Source organism: Temnothorax nylanderi, unplaced genomic scaffold (assembly GCF_030848795.1).
Source record: "Temnothorax nylanderi isolate EJ_2023f unplaced genomic scaffold, tnyl_v1.0 TNYL_tig0678_pilon, whole genome shotgun sequence".
Classification (NCBI taxonomy): Eukaryota; Metazoa; Arthropoda; class Insecta; order Hymenoptera; family Formicidae; genus Temnothorax; species Temnothorax nylanderi.
Window position 1 is genome coordinate 13,788 of NW_027249740.1, and position 17,857 is coordinate 31,644.

The 17,857-nt window shown below is 38.6% G+C and overlaps 2 protein-coding genes, 2 long non-coding RNA genes and 1 pseudogene across 4 annotated transcripts; 2 read left to right on the plus strand and 3 right to left on the minus strand.

The window, feature by feature from the left end:
* Positions 1-1,000: 1,000 nt before the first annotated feature.
* On the plus strand, positions 1,001-11,740 carry LOC139784802 (G2/mitotic-specific cyclin-B3-like). The gene is made up of 6 exons (XM_071723989.1): positions 1,001-1,238; positions 1,500-1,817; positions 2,085-2,564; positions 2,675-2,827; positions 11,065-11,345; positions 11,484-11,740. The coding sequence occupies exons 1-6, from the start codon at positions 1,026-1,028 to the stop codon at positions 11,533-11,535; spliced, it is 1,497 nt and encodes a 498-aa protein (XP_071580090.1). The 5' UTR covers positions 1,001-1,025; the 3' UTR covers positions 11,536-11,740.
* LOC139784797 (uncharacterized) lies at positions 3,060-4,522 on the minus strand (annotated as a pseudogene).
* On the minus strand, positions 7,091-7,685 carry LOC139784799 (uncharacterized). The gene is made up of 2 exons (XR_011721682.1): positions 7,456-7,685; positions 7,091-7,377 (listed from the first exon to the last, which is right to left on the minus strand). It is a non-coding gene; the product is annotated as an uncharacterized lncRNA (long non-coding RNA).
* On the minus strand, positions 8,002-8,945 carry LOC139784798 (uncharacterized). The gene is made up of 2 exons (XM_071723987.1): positions 8,127-8,945; positions 8,002-8,010 (listed from the first exon to the last, which is right to left on the minus strand). Exons 1-2 carry the CDS (start codon positions 8,943-8,945, stop codon positions 8,002-8,004), a joined length of 828 nt encoding a protein of 275 aa, XP_071580088.1.
* Positions 9,397-9,838, plus strand: LOC139784800 (uncharacterized). Its single transcript, XR_011721683.1, has 2 exons — positions 9,397-9,473; positions 9,552-9,838. It is a non-coding gene; the product is annotated as an uncharacterized lncRNA (long non-coding RNA).
* Positions 11,741-17,857: the final 6,117 nt, after the last annotated feature.

Sequence of the window (17,857 nt, forward strand, 5' to 3'; positions counted from 1 at the left end):
AATAACCTATTATATTTATTTATATATTGACGGCAGGGAGCTGATACTGAGATCAAGGAGTCAAGGAGCCTGTTCACACGAGGCGTTTCTGCCGCGCGATTGCGGCCGCGCGTTAACGTTTGCACGAGCCGCACGCTGTCGCGAGGTAAGGTGCGACAACAAGCGTACGCGAAACGGCAGTAACACCGTAATCGTGCCGGCGATATACTAAAAATTGAATTGCTTCGTGCTTATCTGGAGATTTCGTATCCCTACATCGTATTACCACCGCTGCCGGAAAAGAAGGTTCTCTACGCTTGGCAGAAAGTGACGACTGACACGTTCGATCCCGACTTCGTTGATCGCAGAAGAGCTGGACTCGAGGTACGTTTCCGATTTGCAATTATAACAGTATCGTGCGATGAATGTTGTACCCAATTATAACCTCAAATGAAGTTGTGCACGTTGCTAGTATTCTGATTATTATACAATACATTTTTACTTTGTAGAGGTATTATATATTGACAGCAGAGAGCTGATACCGAGGAGATCAAGGAGCCTGTTCACAGGTATATATTGACGGCAGGGAACTGATGCCGAGGAGATCAATCCCGTTTACGCGCGAAGGAATTATCGTAAGTTATTATTATCGGTTCAACTTATTTTTTATTCTTTTCCAGTTTTAAGAGTTAGAAAAAGATAAAAATGCTCTCTTTTCATTTTATATATACATACATTTTACATGTTCTCCTTCTTTCTTTTATTCACTTATACTATCTGTTGTACTTCGAAATCACTTATCTCTCTTATCTTCCTTCTTTTTACGTCTCCCTTTCCTTTGATGTTACTTAAAATTTGTAACTTTTCCATTTTTACTGTTAGTAGAAAATATGCTCCTCAAATTTGACAATTTATTTCTAAAACATTCCGTATTATATTATGCACTATATAAATTAAACTATGTATAATATATATAAACTAATTATATGTATGTTTGTGAATTATAGCAATTAGATAAGGAACTAAAGTTTCGTCATATCTGAAAAATGGCACCACCGAAGGTATTATTTGGACAAAATCGACAAAACAGCACTGCAACTTTGAGGAAAGGAATAACGACCAGAAGTCAAAATTCTTTACAGAGCAATGTATTACGACAACCCAATGTTGGTAGAGAAATTCGCGCCAAGCGAAAAGCGGAAGTTTCGCCGTTTAAAGAAAAAACGCATAAAAGATGCGCTTTTGCAAACATCACCAATGTATGTACTCTACACAATTATTATATCAAAATTTAAATGTATATTTTGATTCAGTGGTAAGATTTAAATGCAATTTTTAGCTCGATTTTTATGTCGACGTCCATTCTTTCCTCATGAAAATCAAACCACTATTTTTTTTAATTTATCCCAAACACAGCATTGTAATATTTACATTAATGTTCATTATACATGTATATGTATTATATATGGTATTACATTTTATTATATTACCTATATTTTTTCTTTTTTCACATTTGGTAGGCCATTACCACATCGCTGGCAGGGCAGAACCATACATCGAAAAAGATGGCTACTCAAACCAAATCAGTTGAAAGTAACGTTGCTTTGCCAGAGAAACCTGCAGACGTTGCTGTATCAAAAATTGTACCGGCAAAAGCAAAACTAGTGCCTCGTGTTAAGTCTATTATAAAAAAAGATGATAAAACGGAGACTGCCAACAAAGTTGTAAATAATAGAATGAGTTCAGATTTGGAGAGATCAGAGGATAATTCGATGTACGTCAGTGCTTTAGAAGATATTACAGATAACGTGATAAGGACTCGTAGGAGCAGCAATAAGGTAAACAATATATTTTCTGCAATATTATATTATTACGTACAATATTTTAGAATTTACATTTTCCTTCAATTTCATTTATTTGAGAAAACTTATCAAAAACTTAGAGATTTCTAAAGATAATTTCTTTAAAAGTTTAATAAATTAAATTAAATTTATACCTTAAACTAAGACAGGTTCATACCGTATAATATACTTTATCATGCAATTTACTATATTTTGTTTTACTTTATTCCGTGTATGCAGTACTAATAGACTAAATATATACAGGTTGATGAAAAAACAAAGGAGAAAAGGGAGAAATCAGTGGAAAAACAAACGGAGAAAGATGAACAAAGTGAACCATCGCCTTCTGCGAGTGAGGATAAGGTTTCGGCCGCCAGTTTGTTGATTGCCATACCTGTAATAAGACAATTACCCGAAGGTGTCCAATGGGACTTTGATGTCGAGAATTGGCTAGATCCGTACCAGGTGTCACACTATGCGATGGACATCTTCGAGTATCTGAAAGAACGAGAACGCCTATTCCCCATCGGCAATTACATGGATCGGCAAGTATGCCTCTCGCAATGGATGAGAGCGCTACTGGTCGATTGGATGGTCGAGGTGCAGGAGTCGTTTGAGTTGAATCACGAGACCTTATATCTGGCTGTAAAACTGGTCGATCTATACCTAACAAAGATGACAGTCGGGAAAGAGACTCTACAACTGCTCGGCGCTGCGAGTCTTTTCATAGCGAGCAAGTTTGACGTAAGTTTTATAATATCTCTGCTACACAAATTTTTGCCTGTAAAATTGTGCTCATGTCGAGCAGTAAACCCAATAACAAAAACTTATTGTATTCTTAACTTTAACTTTAGGAAAGAATACCACCAATGGTGGAAGATTTGTATATATGTGACGGCGCTTACACACAAAGGGAGCTGATCAAAATGGAAATAAGTATTTTAAAAATAGCCAATTTTGACCTGGGAATGCCTTTCTCTTACAGATTTCTTTGGCGTTATGCCAGGGTGAGATATTCACAAAGTTAACAATTTATATCGGGTATCCCAGAAATTATTCTGTCCCAAGATTTAAATGAATATATTAGGCATTTTACATTTATATTTATTTAATCCTTGCCTTGCGGCTTAGGATGACTTCCGTCAACCCTTACATAAATTTACGCTTTCTCTTTTACATACATACATTTATATTTCATTTACAAACAACTAGCATTCTGTCTTTCCATTTCCCCTCCCATTATTCTTCTTCCGTCCCCTCCCCCCCTTCCGCTTCCCTTCTAACCTTTTCTATCCATTTCATTACCTCCAGTCCATTTCCTTCCTCTCCTAAAAATACATTTAACTGTATCTCATTTTTTGTCGCTTCGCATTCTTTTAGTATATGTTCTATATTCTCCTCTTCTCTTTGGCATATTCTGCATCTTCTATCCTCTTCCCCTCTCCAATGTTCACTGCTTTTTACCTCGCTCCCACATCTGTATCTGGCTATCAACATTCTATCTTTTTTCTTCTTCTTCCCTAGTAAATACTTTGGTAGCTCCTCTGTTACAATCTCTTTATAATTGCTATTGTATCTTGACTCGTTTATCCTTATTTGTCTCTCTTCCTTCTCTTTTTCCTCTATTCTCCTTACGAGGTTCTCCGCCGCCTCCCCGTCCTCTGCCTCCATTTCTCTCCCTAGCTGCTCCTTCTCCATTCCTGCCTTCTCTATTAGTTCTCTTCTCTTCATCTCCCATTTGCTTTCCTCTTTCCTTGGCCTGCTCCTCTCTAGATCTTTTATACATGCTTGAACTATTTTCTTTTCTGACTGTCTCGCCTTCTCCTCGTACCTCACAGCTCTCCTTATTGCCCTCATTTTTATTTCCTTTATTTTGGTCTCTTCCGATATTATGTAATTCGGGGTTCTTCTATCCAATCCTAAAATCCATTTAACGTACTTTCTTTTTATTTTATCTAATCTGCTTTCGTATAACCACCCCCATATTTCGGCTCCATATAATGCCACGCTTTCTACCAGTGCCTCAAACATTTTCATCCTTCTCCCGAAATCCTCTTTAAATATTCTCTCGCCTATGCTCCATGTCCTCTTCATCGCTATTGTAGCCTTTTTCATCCTCTCCTTTATATGACTCTCCGCTCCTCCATTCTTCTGTAGTATATATCCTAGATACTTTATTTCTTTGACCTCCTCTATTTCCTCCTCCCCCCATTTCCATGCCCTTTTCTTCCTTCTCCCCCCCGCTTTTCTCGAACACCATTATTTTTTATTTCTCTGGGCTCAAACTCAAGCCTTTTCCTTCCAAATACTTCTTGAATCTTCTCATCATTTCCTTCAATTCCGCCTCTCTCGTCGCCATTAACACTACGTCATCCGCGTATGATACTGTCCAGAATTTTTCCTTCCCTATCACCAGTCCTCCTGCTTGTCCCTTTTCCATTCCTTCCTCTAAATCCATGATGTATACATTGAATAGATTCGGGCTCAACGGGCATCCCTGTCTCAGTCCGTTTATTGTCCAAAATTCCTCTGTCTTCTTGTCTCTTATCTTCACTACATTTCTCGTTTCTTTATATGTCTCCATTATTCTTCGCCTCAAATTATCTTCAATTCCTATCTTCTTCATTATTTCATTCAGTTTTCTTCTATCCACTTTATCGAAAGCTGCTCTGAGATCTACAAAGAATGCAAAAATCTTTCCACTTTTCTTGCTCAGCTCCTTATTCGCTACATAGTTTACTGTATATACTGCATCCATCGTTCCTCTATTCCTTCTAAACCCGAATTGCACTTCCCTTAACTTAGACTCTATCTCTTTCTCCAATCTGGCATTTAGGATGCTTGCATATATCTTGTACGCCGTATTCATTAGCGTAACTCCTCGATAATTTTTTGGGTCGTTTCTCTCTCCTCTTTTGTATATTGGGCTGATCATACCTTTATTCCAATCTCCCGGTATACCCTCTCCTTTCCAGATTCTGTTAATTAGCTTCAGGAATTCTTCGCCTACATCCTTTTGCATAAACCTCCACGCCTCGTTCTCAATCCCGTCCTCTCCAGTTGCCTTTCCCATCTTCAGTTTCTTTAGTACTTCGATCACCTCCTCCCTTGATATTTCTTCGACTCCGTTTATACTCTCCGTCCTCGTGCCGTCTTCTTCTTCCTCGTCTTCTATGTCTAGCACCACTCTTTCCTCCGTCCCTCCTAACATTTTCATGAAGTGGTCTCTCCATTCCTCCATTTGTATCTCCTCGCTTATCCCTTCATTTTTCTTTTTCTTATATTTATTTATATACTTCCAGGCTTCCGCTTCGTTTTTAATGTTCCTTATCCTTTCTTCTTCCTCGCTTTCGTGCCTCTTCTTCTGCTCCTTACACCATTTCTTGTGCTCCTTTCTTTCCCTCACAAACTCTTCTTTTCCGATCCTTCCCTTTTTCCAGTTCCTCATCGATTTTCTCAGCCTTCTTTTCCTTTCCTTCCATTCTTTATTATACCATTTTCTTCTTCCTAATCTCCATGGTATTATTCTTTTCTTATGCTTCGTTATAGCGCTCTTTACTTTTTCTTTCATCTCCTTCCAGATATCTTCCGTATCTGTTTGTGTACTCGCCCATCCTTCACATTTCTCATGATATTCTTTCCTCCCTTCTTCTGTCCAGTCGCTTCTTTCTAATTCTATTTCTTTCTTCCTTCCACCTGCCTTCATCACCTTTGGTCCCATCAACTCCACCTCCAGCGGAACATGATCCGATTCCGTTCTGATTCCTTCTTCCACCATATTTATTTCTTCTCCTGCTCTATCATTCCCTAGGACATAATCTATAACCGATGATCCCAAATCTCCTATATAAGTCCATCCCCCTTCTCTTCCGAAACTCCCGTTTAGTATCGCCCATCCTCTTTCTTCTATTTTATCTATTAGTATACGTCCTTCCCTATTTATAACTTTATCTACCGAGTTTCTGGTCTCGCTCCTCTTTTCTATCTCTTCTTCCTCATTCATCGGTCCTCCTCTGCTTCCCGTTCTCGCATTGAAATCACCTCCTACTAGCAACCATTCTTCGTCCTCTTCTTGTATCTTCTCCCTTAGTGTATCCATCGTATCTTCCATCTTTTGACTGTATAACGTGATTATTCTCCATTTGTTTCCATTATATTCTACTTTTATTTCTGCCACTTCGTCGCTAATCTCCCTAGTCTCTACCAATTTCAAATTCTTGTTGACCGCTGTTATTATCCCTCCTTTTGCTCTTCCTTTTCTGTGTTCTCTTTTCGCTGGTATACAATTCCAAATAAATTTACTGTTTTTAATCTTCCTCCATTTATCGTCCTCCACCCATGTCTCCACTAGTCCTATCACATCAAAATTTTCCAAATAATCCCATGTTTCCTCACATTTCTTAATTAGTCCCGCTACGTTCCAGAAGCATATCCTTAATCCCCCTTCTTTTTCCGCCTTATTTTCTTCTTCTCCCTCCTCTCTCACTCTCCCTCTCTCCCTCTCCCAGTCTTTACTCTTCTCTACTCTTTCTGAAAAACATCTCTGTTTTCCAGCCTTTCGGTGCTTTTATTCCATTTCTTTTCACAATTGTCTATCCATATTCTTTGGTATCCTACCGTTGCTTTCTTCCCCTTCTCTCTCTCCGCCTTTACTATACTCCATAGCTGCTTTTGTATTTGCCTCTCTGTTGCTGTCAGATCATCATCCATATATATCTTTCTTGCTCTTCCTATCTCCTTCCTCTTTGACATTATTTCTTTTTTATCCTCCCATCTATGAAATCTGACTAGCGTCATTTTGTGTTCACCCCGGCCAATTACCTGCACTTCATCCACTTCCACCTTCTTTTTGGAGATTTCTTCAAGTAATTTCACCATCCTCTCCCTTCCTTCACCTCCACTTTCTACTTTTATTCCTTTTACAATTATGTTATTCTTCCTTCTTCTCCTTTCGGCTAATTCAGCGTTTCTTTCCATCTCTTTCATTCTCTCCATTAGTTCTCTGCTCTCTATCTTTTCGCCTCCGCAATTCTCCGCTTTTTGTGCTTTCTCCTCCAACTGTTTTATTCTGTTTTCTAAATTCGCTTTTTGCCCTTCCCAAAGCATTTCTCTCTTTCTATATTCCTCCCTCAGGACGTGTATTTCTTTCATTATCTCTTCTTTATCCTTCTTTCTTTCTCTTTCTTTAAAGCATATAGGCTCTCTAGATTAATACAATGTGAATAGGTGAGGCAATTAGAGCCAAGCGCGGTAGTCAAAGCGCAAAACAATTTAAAAGTAATAAATAGATATATTAACGAACGTTTCGACACATTTTTCGTGTCCTCTTCAGCGTTAAAAGTTACATAGTCAAAAACGAAGATTTACAGAAAGTCGAGTATAAGGCGTAGTCATCGACAAATAAAGTATAAAGGACGCAGTCTAAGAATAAAATTAAATCAGGATGTACCATAGTCGAAAGCCCGACATGCCGGTGTGCAATCGCTCCACATCCATCTCATCCTCGAATAATCTCGCCAGGTTGAAAGACCAAGTGGGTGAAAGATTCGAACCATGCCTGTACCATTAACGAAGTCACGATGTGGCAAGGGCGTAAATTATCTATGTTGATTAGATGACTAATGAATTTACTTACGGAGCAACTGCAGACCAGAATATCGCACCGCGAAAGCGACAAACGCCTCACATTGTAACGAGCTAACCGTTCGACGCGTCGCGAGTGAGTGAAGCATCGGTAGGAAGGTTAACACAATATACACCGAGGGAGGGGATAGATTATCGTATACAGTCGTTCTAAATTTTTGACAGTCTCTCGATCACACTTAGATACGTGTCAGGCAGACCCTCAGCATCAGTCTGCAAATTCAACCCTTTCGCCTGTCTTTTTATACATATCATCTCAGAAACTGAACGTTTATAATAATAGGATTCGTGGTCTAAAATTTCAACGTTCTTCCAATCGAAATCGTGATTACATTCTACTCTATGCTCGGTTATGACAGAATGATTCGGAGTATTCCAATTAATATGATTACGATGCTCCCTAATTCTAGTTTGCAATTGCCTACTAGTTTGGCCCACGTAAGAAGCATCGCAATCATTACAATTAATCTTATATACTACGTTACATTTATTAGACCGTGGAAGACTGTCCTTCTGCGCCTTGATGAATGTGCGCATCTTATTTAGGCTGTTATACGACAGTCTCACGTTCAATTCCCTTATGGCGTTCTTAAATTTTTCTGTAATCGTCGGGATGTACGGTAAAGTGAAAAAAGGAGCAACCTCCTCTTCATTCCGTCTCACATTCGTATTCGAGTCTCTGTTAAATAAAAACTTAAGACGCTCGCGCAAGATCCCATAGATGAATTCCAGTGGATAACAATTATTAAGTAAGATTCCAATGACCAGACTGAGATTCTTAGCATGCAAGGACGGGTGCGATAACAAAAATGCTCTATCTATTAAGCCTATGGTCGTCCCTCTTTTTTGGCATACCGGATGCTGCGACATAAAATTTAGATACCTGCCAGAAAAAGTTGGTTTATGGAACCAATCAAATGTTAGCCTATTGTTGTTCAATATCATCGTGATCTCCAAAAAATTTAACTTATCATCTTCACCGATTTCTATGGTGAATTTCAGCCTAGGATGGAAGGAATTAAAAACATCTAAGGTATGCTGCAGCAAAGTCGACGGTGCCGCCAGTGTTATGTCGTCAATGTATCTTTTATAAAAAGGAGGGGTGTATTTTAAGGTGCAAAGAGCTATAGTTTCCAAATCCTGTAACACAATGTCAGCAGCCATGGGGGAAAGAGGAGAACCCATGGGAACCCCGAAAGTTTGCCGATAAATTTTCCCATTGAACATAAAAAAGGTGGAATTTAATATCAGCCTGACCGCAGTAAAAAACTCCGATTTCGGTATATTGCAATTTTTGGCAATAAAATTCCATCTGACCGATATGCTGTCCAGAACCCTTTCAATGGGTACATTCGTAAATAAGGAAACAACATCCAATGAGATCAATTTGTAGCCATCGTTGACATGTATGCTCGCAAGTTCTTCCACTAAATCGATGCTATTCTTTACAAAGCTGCGGGCTATCGGGAAGCTTTTGAACATTATACGGTGGAGGAAGGAGGCCAGATCATATAGAGGGCTATTTATAGAGGATATAATAAGTCTAAAAGGGCAATTAGGTTTATGGATTTTAGGAAGTCCGTATGCCCGCGGTAAATTCCCGTCACTACAATAAAGAGATTTGTGCATTGATCCTGTAATATAATTCGCGTTCTTCCACCTAGTTAGTAATTCTCGTGAGCTTGAAATGAGTTTTTTCGTGGGATCCGTCTTGATGGGTAAGTAAGTGTTTCTATCATTTAACATCGTTTCAATTGCCGCAATATATTTATCTTTGTCGAGCGCGACTGTTACGTTCCCCTTGTCAGCCCTCGTGAGAATTAAATTCCTGTTATTGTTGAGAAATTTTTTAGTCGCGGCTGATAATTTGAGGATATTGTTATTAAAATTGTTTCTAGGGAAAGAATAATTAGGAATATTGTTGATGATGGGTGCGTCGAACGGTTAGCTCGTTACAATGTGAGGCGTTTGTCGCTTTCGCGGTGCGATATTCTGGTCTGCAGTTGCTCCGTAAGTAAATTCATTAGTCATCTAATCAACATAGATAATTTACGCCCTTGCCACATCGTGACTTCGTTAATGGTACAGGCATGGTTCGAATCTTTCACCCACTTGGTCTTTCAACCTGGCGAGATTATTCGAGGATGAGATGGATGTGGAGCGATTGCACACCGGCATGTCGGGCTTTCGACTATGGTACATCCTGATTTAATTTTATTCTTAGACTGCGTCCTTTATACTTTATTTGTCGATGACTACGCCTTATACTCGACTTTCTGTAAATCTTCGTTTTTGACTATGTAACTTTTAACGCTGAAGAGGACACGAAAAATGTGTCGAAACGTTCGTTAATATATCTATTTATTACTTTTAAATTGTTTTGCGCTTTGACTACCGCGCTTGGCTCTAATTGCCTCACCTATTCACATTGTATTTCTCTTTCTTGTTCCTCCATTTTCGCTAAGATTTCTTTCAGCATTCTTTCCGCCTCCATGCCTTCTTCTTTCCCTTCCTCTCTTTTTATTTTGTTTGGCGGCGATCTTATTACCCTTTTTTCTTTACTAAAATTTTCCAGTATTTCCTTTTCGGCCCTATCTGCTATTTCTTTTTCTTCCTCCCTTCCTCTTTTTTTTATGTATTCTACAATTGTTCCTTGGCTTCCTGTCCTATCTCTTACTCTTGTCAGTTCCTCCGCTCTCGTGGGCCTGCCTCCTGTAGTTCTACCTTTTTCTATCGTCCCCTTCTCCTTCTCGTCTTTAGTATCTTTTTTCTTGCTTTCCCCCTCCTTCTCATCCATCTAAGTCTTCTTCTCGTTTTTGTTATCTCTTCAGCACCTCTTTCCTCCTGTCACTCTCTTCTTTATCGACGCGTGACGCCTCGCGGTGCTCTGGCTTCGGTTTCTCCGTGCTTGTTTCCGCTTCTATCACCTAACCTCTAAATAGTCGCAGCAACACAGAATCCCCGAAATTCGGCCGCAGCTCAGCCTCCACAACGCCAATTTATATCTGCAGTCCGTCCTGCATATCTGTGCATGCAAATTACCTGAAACAAATTCGCCCCACGGCGAAGGAACGGCAGTTAAGCTCGAAAAAATACTGCCGCGTTTGACCAGCGTGTTTCTCTCTACTTACTCAGTACCGGAAGTCCTATTAGGCATTTTACATTATTTCTTCTATGAAATAATAATTTTTCAAAAGAAAAGGTTGGTCTTACTATTCAAAATTAGATTTAAAACTAATATATTTTTGGAGTAGAAGATATAATCATAAGGACGATGCACAAGGCCTGAATTGTTTAGTTATAGTAGCAATTAGCAAGTGGAAGATTCGTGTTGAATTCTCGTGTTGGAGTTTGAGCAAAAGCGCTTGACATTTTTCTTTTTCAATATGTAATTTTTATGTACTCAACTAAACATAATATTTACTGTAGAAAGAAGTACATATATTATTTTTAAAACATCAGGTTGTAGAAGATTAATTACCTTCTTTTGTTGGAGACTAATGTTTTGATTTTTTATTTTATTTTCCAATAAAATATCCGTCTTATTCAAATGGAATCTATATAAACGTATACTAATTCAATCACTACTATCTGAAAATAGTGTGCCAAGGTGTCTATGCCCACGTTAACTCTGGCTCGGTACATACTGGAACATTCTCTGATGGATTATACAATGATCAGGTTTAGCGATAGTAAAATGGCAGCGGCGGCGTTGTTACTCGCGTTGCTAATGAAGGACTTGGGAGGATGGAATCCAACATTAGAATACTATAGCGGTTATAAACTTGATGACATAAGAGATATTTGCAATCTTTTAAACCAGAGCTTGCATAGGAAACACGAAGAAGCATTAAAGACTGTCCACAGCAAGTACAGCCACAAGTAAGTATTTACTTTTTGCTATGTATATATTGAACATGTTACACTTTATATATTATACACGTTATAATTTATATATACATATATTGAAACATATTTTTGTGAATAACCAATGTTTATTCGATTTTATTTGTATTCTAGGATTTTCTTTGAAGTAGCAAAGCTGCCCCTAAAAGAGACTTTAGACATATAAATAGAAAGAGTACTGAAGTAACTTGTAAGTCAAAAAAAGTGCTCCAAATTCAATATATAAATACAGGCAGATGAATCATCTTGATAACAAGGCATTAGAAATTAAGACTAGTCGCGTATCGAATTGTTGGACAACTTAGACATTAGTTAAGTGATCGTTAGCATGCGAATAGCGGCGCTGCTCTCTAAATTGTATAATGCGTGAAACAAAGGCGTAAAAAACGTAAAAAATCTCGAATGCATGTTAAAAAGTTTTGTCGCGAAACTTCATTGAGTTTTTTACGGGTACAGATCTTAACAGAATTACGAAGTAACATCGGGTATATGCGTAAGCATAGGAGAGTTATACATTATGTTATAAACATTTTTATTTTTGTAATTCTGGTACAAAAAGACTGGTACAAAAAGAAATAATGACACTCATGTGTACACGTACGCGCGCATATTACAAAAGAAATACAGTCATGTATAGCCGAATTGAAGAACAGAAGATTGGAGAGACACTGCTGGCAACCAAAGATTCGGGAGAGCCTCGCTTCTAGACTACCAGAAAATTCCTACTATCAATTGGCACCGGGCAGGTACATTTTCCCTGGCGCGGAGGTCTATTCCGAGCCTGAGCCGTACGATCAATGTTCCCTCTCGGCAAACTCCGAGAGCACAGATAGCGACAGCGATTCCTCTTCCGGAGAAGAAGAAGAAGACGAAGAGGAAGAGACATGCGCGGACGATGATCTATCAGAGGACGCGAACGTCGACGCTGATGCTAACGGTCAGAACAACGAGAGCAAAGTGGGCGAGTAAGTCTTATACTGCTATGCAGCATCGAAGAATTGCAGTTGCGTTGCGGACATAGCGAATAATTTAGTTATTATATCGATCTTTATCAGGATTAGTTGCGATCATTTGTGTACAGTGATAAGTAAACGGTGCAATTTTTACGGTTCAGTTACGAATCAAAATGATTCATTACTAAATATGCATAATATATATTGATATATTAAATTATTACGAATTAATCTTCAATTTTTTACATTGTAAAGAAAATTATTTTCAAAGCTGTGGAAAACACAAGACTTTATTCACATAATGGTCCTATTGCACTTTAATCCTATTATTTTCTACATATTCAAGTTTTACGAGCCTATTTTAATAATGATTCTTGAAGAGAATATTTTATCAGATCAATATAGTACTATTTCCTAGCTTCAACGATAATTGTTTTACGGGCCGGTAACGTTTATAAACAACTAATTGGTTTATATTTCGAAGAGTGCATATCTACTTTAGCTGCAATTTGTTCTTAAAAATATATTTTTAATGTTAAAATATATGCAGCAAATTTTCTAAGTCGAAATATTGAAAGAGATATATGTATAATAACTTAATAAGTTTGAAATTATATTGAAAAAAAAGAGAGAAAGGGAAATAGCAGTTACTTAAAAAGATATAGTGTGAATAAAGTCTGAAATTTATTTGCACATTATGCGAGTATCAATGATGTTTTCAAGCTGCTGATGTTGCTAAACAGCCGCGAGATAATGATTGAGGCTTGAGTCGGTTATTTTTTTGTTTCGTAACTGTCGAGGATAGAACCGTAAGTTTAAGTCCCAACAAGTAGTGTGAAAGAATACACATTTTGATAGCATTAATTCACATGTATATATTATCGAGAGTCATTGGCTACAAATTAGGTATTTAATGCAAATGTTAATGTAAATGGTGAACGAATACACACGCGCGCATATATTTTATGAAAAATACATTTTATAAGTTTTTCCTGTAGACTCTCCTCTTCCTATTCCTCTTCCTCTTCCTCTTCCTCTTCCTCTACTCCTGTACCAATTGAGATTCCTTCCGGCCCTTTGCCATCTTTTCGCTATAAAACAAAACAGAAATTTATTTATTTATTTTAAAATTGATTGCTACATTTGCTACAATAAATTGTTGATTTTTTTGTACTTACGTTTTAGCACTGAAGGTGCTGTGGCTGGTGCTGGTGCCGGTGCCGATGCTGGTACCGGTGCTGATGCTGGTGTCGGGGCCGGGGCTGTGCCCGGGGCCGGGGCTGTGCCCGAGGTTGAGGCCGGTACCGGCTGTGGCAGCAGTAGTGCCGGTGGTATGGCGGCAAGTTTTTTTCTGAATTCTTTATTTTCGGCTCTTAATGCAGCAATTTCTAACTTATCTGCTTCTTGTGCGGTCATATCAACATCATCCTAAAAAATAAAATAAAAAAGCATTATTATTTAAAAAATATAGTTTCTACTGCCAAATGCATGCGTTAATGGCTGTGTTCCAATATTCATTGCCAGTACTGAATCTATATTTTACGTCATGTATATTAGATCGCAATGTCTCTTGATTATTTTATTACTTACAAAATTGACAGCGAATATCGGAACGTAGCCAATGATGCATAAAAAATATCTCAAGAGACACGGTATTAGTTGCTTTCCATTTACATCAAAACTTAAATAATTCTCACTTGTGACGTCATAACTCAGTTAAATGCACGTTCTTTTTGCATGCTGGAAAGTGAGATTCAATTGAGTTTTTATCCACAATCGAGACCATGTGCTTTAATGAATCTAATATAAACTCACATTAAAAGTGAGGCTATGGACCTGTATTATTGTGATAGCTTTGCCACGAAAATAAGCAGGTAAATACAAAATGACATATCTTACCTGAGTATAAAATAAAATACTCACATAACTGAGTGATTCATGTAATTTGAGTGTAAATGGAAAGCAACTATTGTCTCGTGCCAAGTACACGCAGACCGAGACCGCCGTGACTCTTTTACGCGACGCGACGAGTTGCGAGTATCCGAGATTTTGAGATTAATTAAATGTATACTTACATTCATTTTGAGTTCGCCGAATTTTTTCTCCATTCGCTTTCGACGCACAATCAAAAACCCTCGCGATCGTAGACGTTTGTAGAACGTTGCCGGTCTGATCGAAGATGATGACGCGGATCACTTTGCAGTCCACGACAACGATCCGTTCCTTCGAGTCGACGGTGACGCCGCGTGGATGCTGGAGGATGTTTGCGCCGAACTTGCGTACAAATTGACCGTATTGATTGTAAATCTGTATCTGTGGGTCGGCGAACAGATGCGGATGCGGATGCGGATGCGTCGATCGATGGTGGCTAGGCTACCGCGCTACCAGTAATGGCCGACTCGAGGCTGAGCGGACTCGCGCTCATGTAGCGTTAATAGATCGTTTTTTGTTTTTAAAGGTAGATTTATAAAGGCCGCAACCGTTGGTTTAAGCCATAAACCCTAAGAAATTGACCAATGACAGTTCAATGTGAGAAGAATAATCAATTGTGATTAATTAATTTCTTAGGGTTTAATTACGGCTTAAATTATTAACAGTGACTGCGTTTACACGGCACCGTTAATCGGGTTTTATAACATCGGTAGTTCTTAGGCCGGTCAATCACAGCTATTCCATTCTTCTGAAGAATGATTACGATTGGTCTTCCTGACAACTACCGATGTTATAAAACCCGATTAACGGTGTCATGTAAACGTAGTCAGTTACGGCCTTCATAAATCGGCCTTATGTCGCTGATCCATAGACGCGGAACGCCGTGCGGCAGAGTGCGTTGACCAATCAGAAGGCTGCCGGAAGTCGTCTGCGTTAATCTCCGGCAAAATCAAAATTTGTTAATTGGTCAACGCACTCTGCCGCACGGCATTGCCGCGTCTATGGAGTCTTAGCATTATGGTGCGATCCCATGGTACGAAACGTATGAGCAATGCGAAATTGTTAGAATGAAGTCCGTCCAATCGCAGATATTCCATCCATTGCGCTCTGCTGAAATGTATTTTTTAATTCTAATGTCCCATGAAGCGAAATTCGCGGAAGCGCAATTGACGCTATAGCCAATCACAAGACCCTTTTCGTAGATTCGTTTATTGTATCTATCAAAATAATGTATATTATTAGCACGCACAGATTACGTTTCCACATTTTCCGCTGCATAAAGAAATCGGCGGAATGAACGTAAAAAAAGGTCGAACCAATTTTCGAACGTTCTGCCAATTCCGCATTTCGCATGCGTTTCGTACCATAGAATCACATCATTAAAATTGCAAACACGTATTGTTGTTTATCGATACGCGATTATCGACCTGGGATTACCGACTGTGATAGTTTGTGTTATCATGATTTCTTAAGTTTTATGGTTGTAGCTTAGACTTTATGTGTCAGTGATCTGATTGATTGCAGTGAATCGATTGCAGATTAATCGTGTATTAAACACATAACAATAAAGCAAAGAAGTAAGTAGAGAGTATTTGCTAATCCCGTTCAGCGTACAGTTATATATGGGACGATCCACGTCACTTTTACCCCCCATCTGTCCAAAATTGGTATGGACGGATTTTAATGACCAAGGGCGGAAAATGTTTGTCTTGAAAAGAGCTTTCGAAAGGCGTGTGGCATATATGCGCAATTCAACATGGCGTCATAGTTATGGCTGCTTAAAAGGATAAATTCAAAATTTCAGATCCAACATGGGCAGATAAAACGGTGAAAAGTAACTAAATTCATGTGAAACTCAGTATTTGGGAAATTTTGGGGTCGCTGATTACGAATCTGAACGTAAAATTGTGAAATTCAAAATGGCGGATCCAATATTGCGGATGCAAATATGAGAAACGGACGAAAATTCAAGTAAATGATCTGAAAACTCTTACTGGAAGGTTTTTTGGGTCGCTGATCACGAATTTGTAGCTAATTTGTTAAAAAACAACAGACAAACCGTGTTAATTGAAATTCTACTCTTAGCGTTACCCAGAGATGACGGCGTGGACGTGGTAGAAATTCATCTCCTTTGGAGTGCTTTATTTTCGTGAGTTCCCCTGGCCTCTCACGCTTCGGGGTGCTTTATTTTCGTGAGTTCCCCTGGCCTCTCACGCTTTGGGGTGCTTTATTTTCGTGAGTTCACCTGTACTGTAGAATGTTCAGTGGTTGCTCACTAGCAGAGTACTGATAAGAGATTACAGTACATGAAATACTCTGCTAGTGAGCAACCACTGAACATTCTACAGTACAGGTGAACTCACGAAAATAAAGCACCCCGAAGCGTGAGAGGCCAGGGGAACTCACGAAAATAAAGCACCCCGAAGCGTGAGAGGCCAGGGAAACTCACGAAAATAAAGCACTCCAAAGGAGATGAATTTCTACCACGTCCACGCCGTCATCTCTGGGTAACGCTAAGAGTAGAATTTCAATTAACACGGTTTGTCTGTTGTTTTTTAACAAATTAGCTACAAATTCGTAATCAGCGACCCAAAAAACCTTCCAGTAAGAGTTTTCAGATCATTTACTGGAATTTTCGTCCGTTTCTCATATTTGCATCCGCAATATTGGATCCGCCATTTTGAATTTCACAATTTTACGTTCAGATTCGTAATCAGCGACCCCAAAATTTCCCAAATACTGAGTTTCACATGAATTTAGTTACTTTTCACCGTTTTATCTGCCCATGTTGGATCTGAAATTTTGAATTTATCCCTTTAAGCAGCCATAACTATGACGCCATGTTGAATTGCGCATATATGCCACACGCCTTTCGAAAGCTCTTTTCAAGACAAACATTTTCCGCCCTTGGTCATTAAAATCCGTCCATACCAATTTTGGACAGATGGGGGGTAAAAGTGACGTGGATCGTCACATATATATATATATATATATATATATATATATATATATATATATATATATATATATATTAAATATTTATGTATTTTATAGGTTGTGTCTGTGGCATTTAATGCAACTGTGCGTGTCTTGAGGTATGTATTTTGAAAAATGCATGTTATTATAATTTTAACAGTTTTAATCAGAGCTCGGCAAGCTTCTCGTCCAATTTTCAGCTAGGTCCGTCTAGCGCTATCTCTCCTTTACCTTGCCGTCCCGCGCGCAGTCTATAAGCCGTTTGAGGCTTAGGCGCGTATATAATTTAATTTATAAACAGTAGCTTTCTCTATGTTATCCATAAGGTATTATTATTGTTGACATGTTTTTTTAAGTATCTCCAGTAGGTCTAATTCATTGATAACTGAAACGATCCTTTAATTAATTGAACAAAAGTAGAATTTAAGTAATTATTGAAATCTTTTACAAGCGAAAGCGGGAACATCGATCTGCATCTTGCACGTAGCAAGCCGCATAAGACGCGGTAAAGAATCTGTTTCTGTTCAATTAGTTAAAGGATTGTTTCAGTCATCAGTGGATTAGGCCTACTTAAAAAAAAAACCGTGTCAACAATAGTACCTCATGGGTGATATGGAAAGCTATTAT

Coding starts and splice junctions, on each gene's coding strand:
- LOC139784802 (XM_071723989.1), top strand. CDS start 1,026: ATGGCACCACCGAAGGTATTATTTGGACAAAATCGACAAAACAGCACT. Junction 1,239..1,499: donor CTTTTGCAAACATCACCAAT/GTATGTACTCTA, acceptor CACATTTGGTAG/GCCATTACCACATCGCTGGC. Junction 2,828..11,064: donor TTCTTTGGCGTTATGCCAGG/GTGAGATATTCA, acceptor ATCTGAAAATAG/TGTGCCAAGGTGTCTATGCC.
- LOC139784798 (XM_071723987.1), bottom strand. CDS start 8,945: ATGTTCAAAAGCTTCCCGATAGCCCGCAGCTTTGTAAAGAATAGCATC.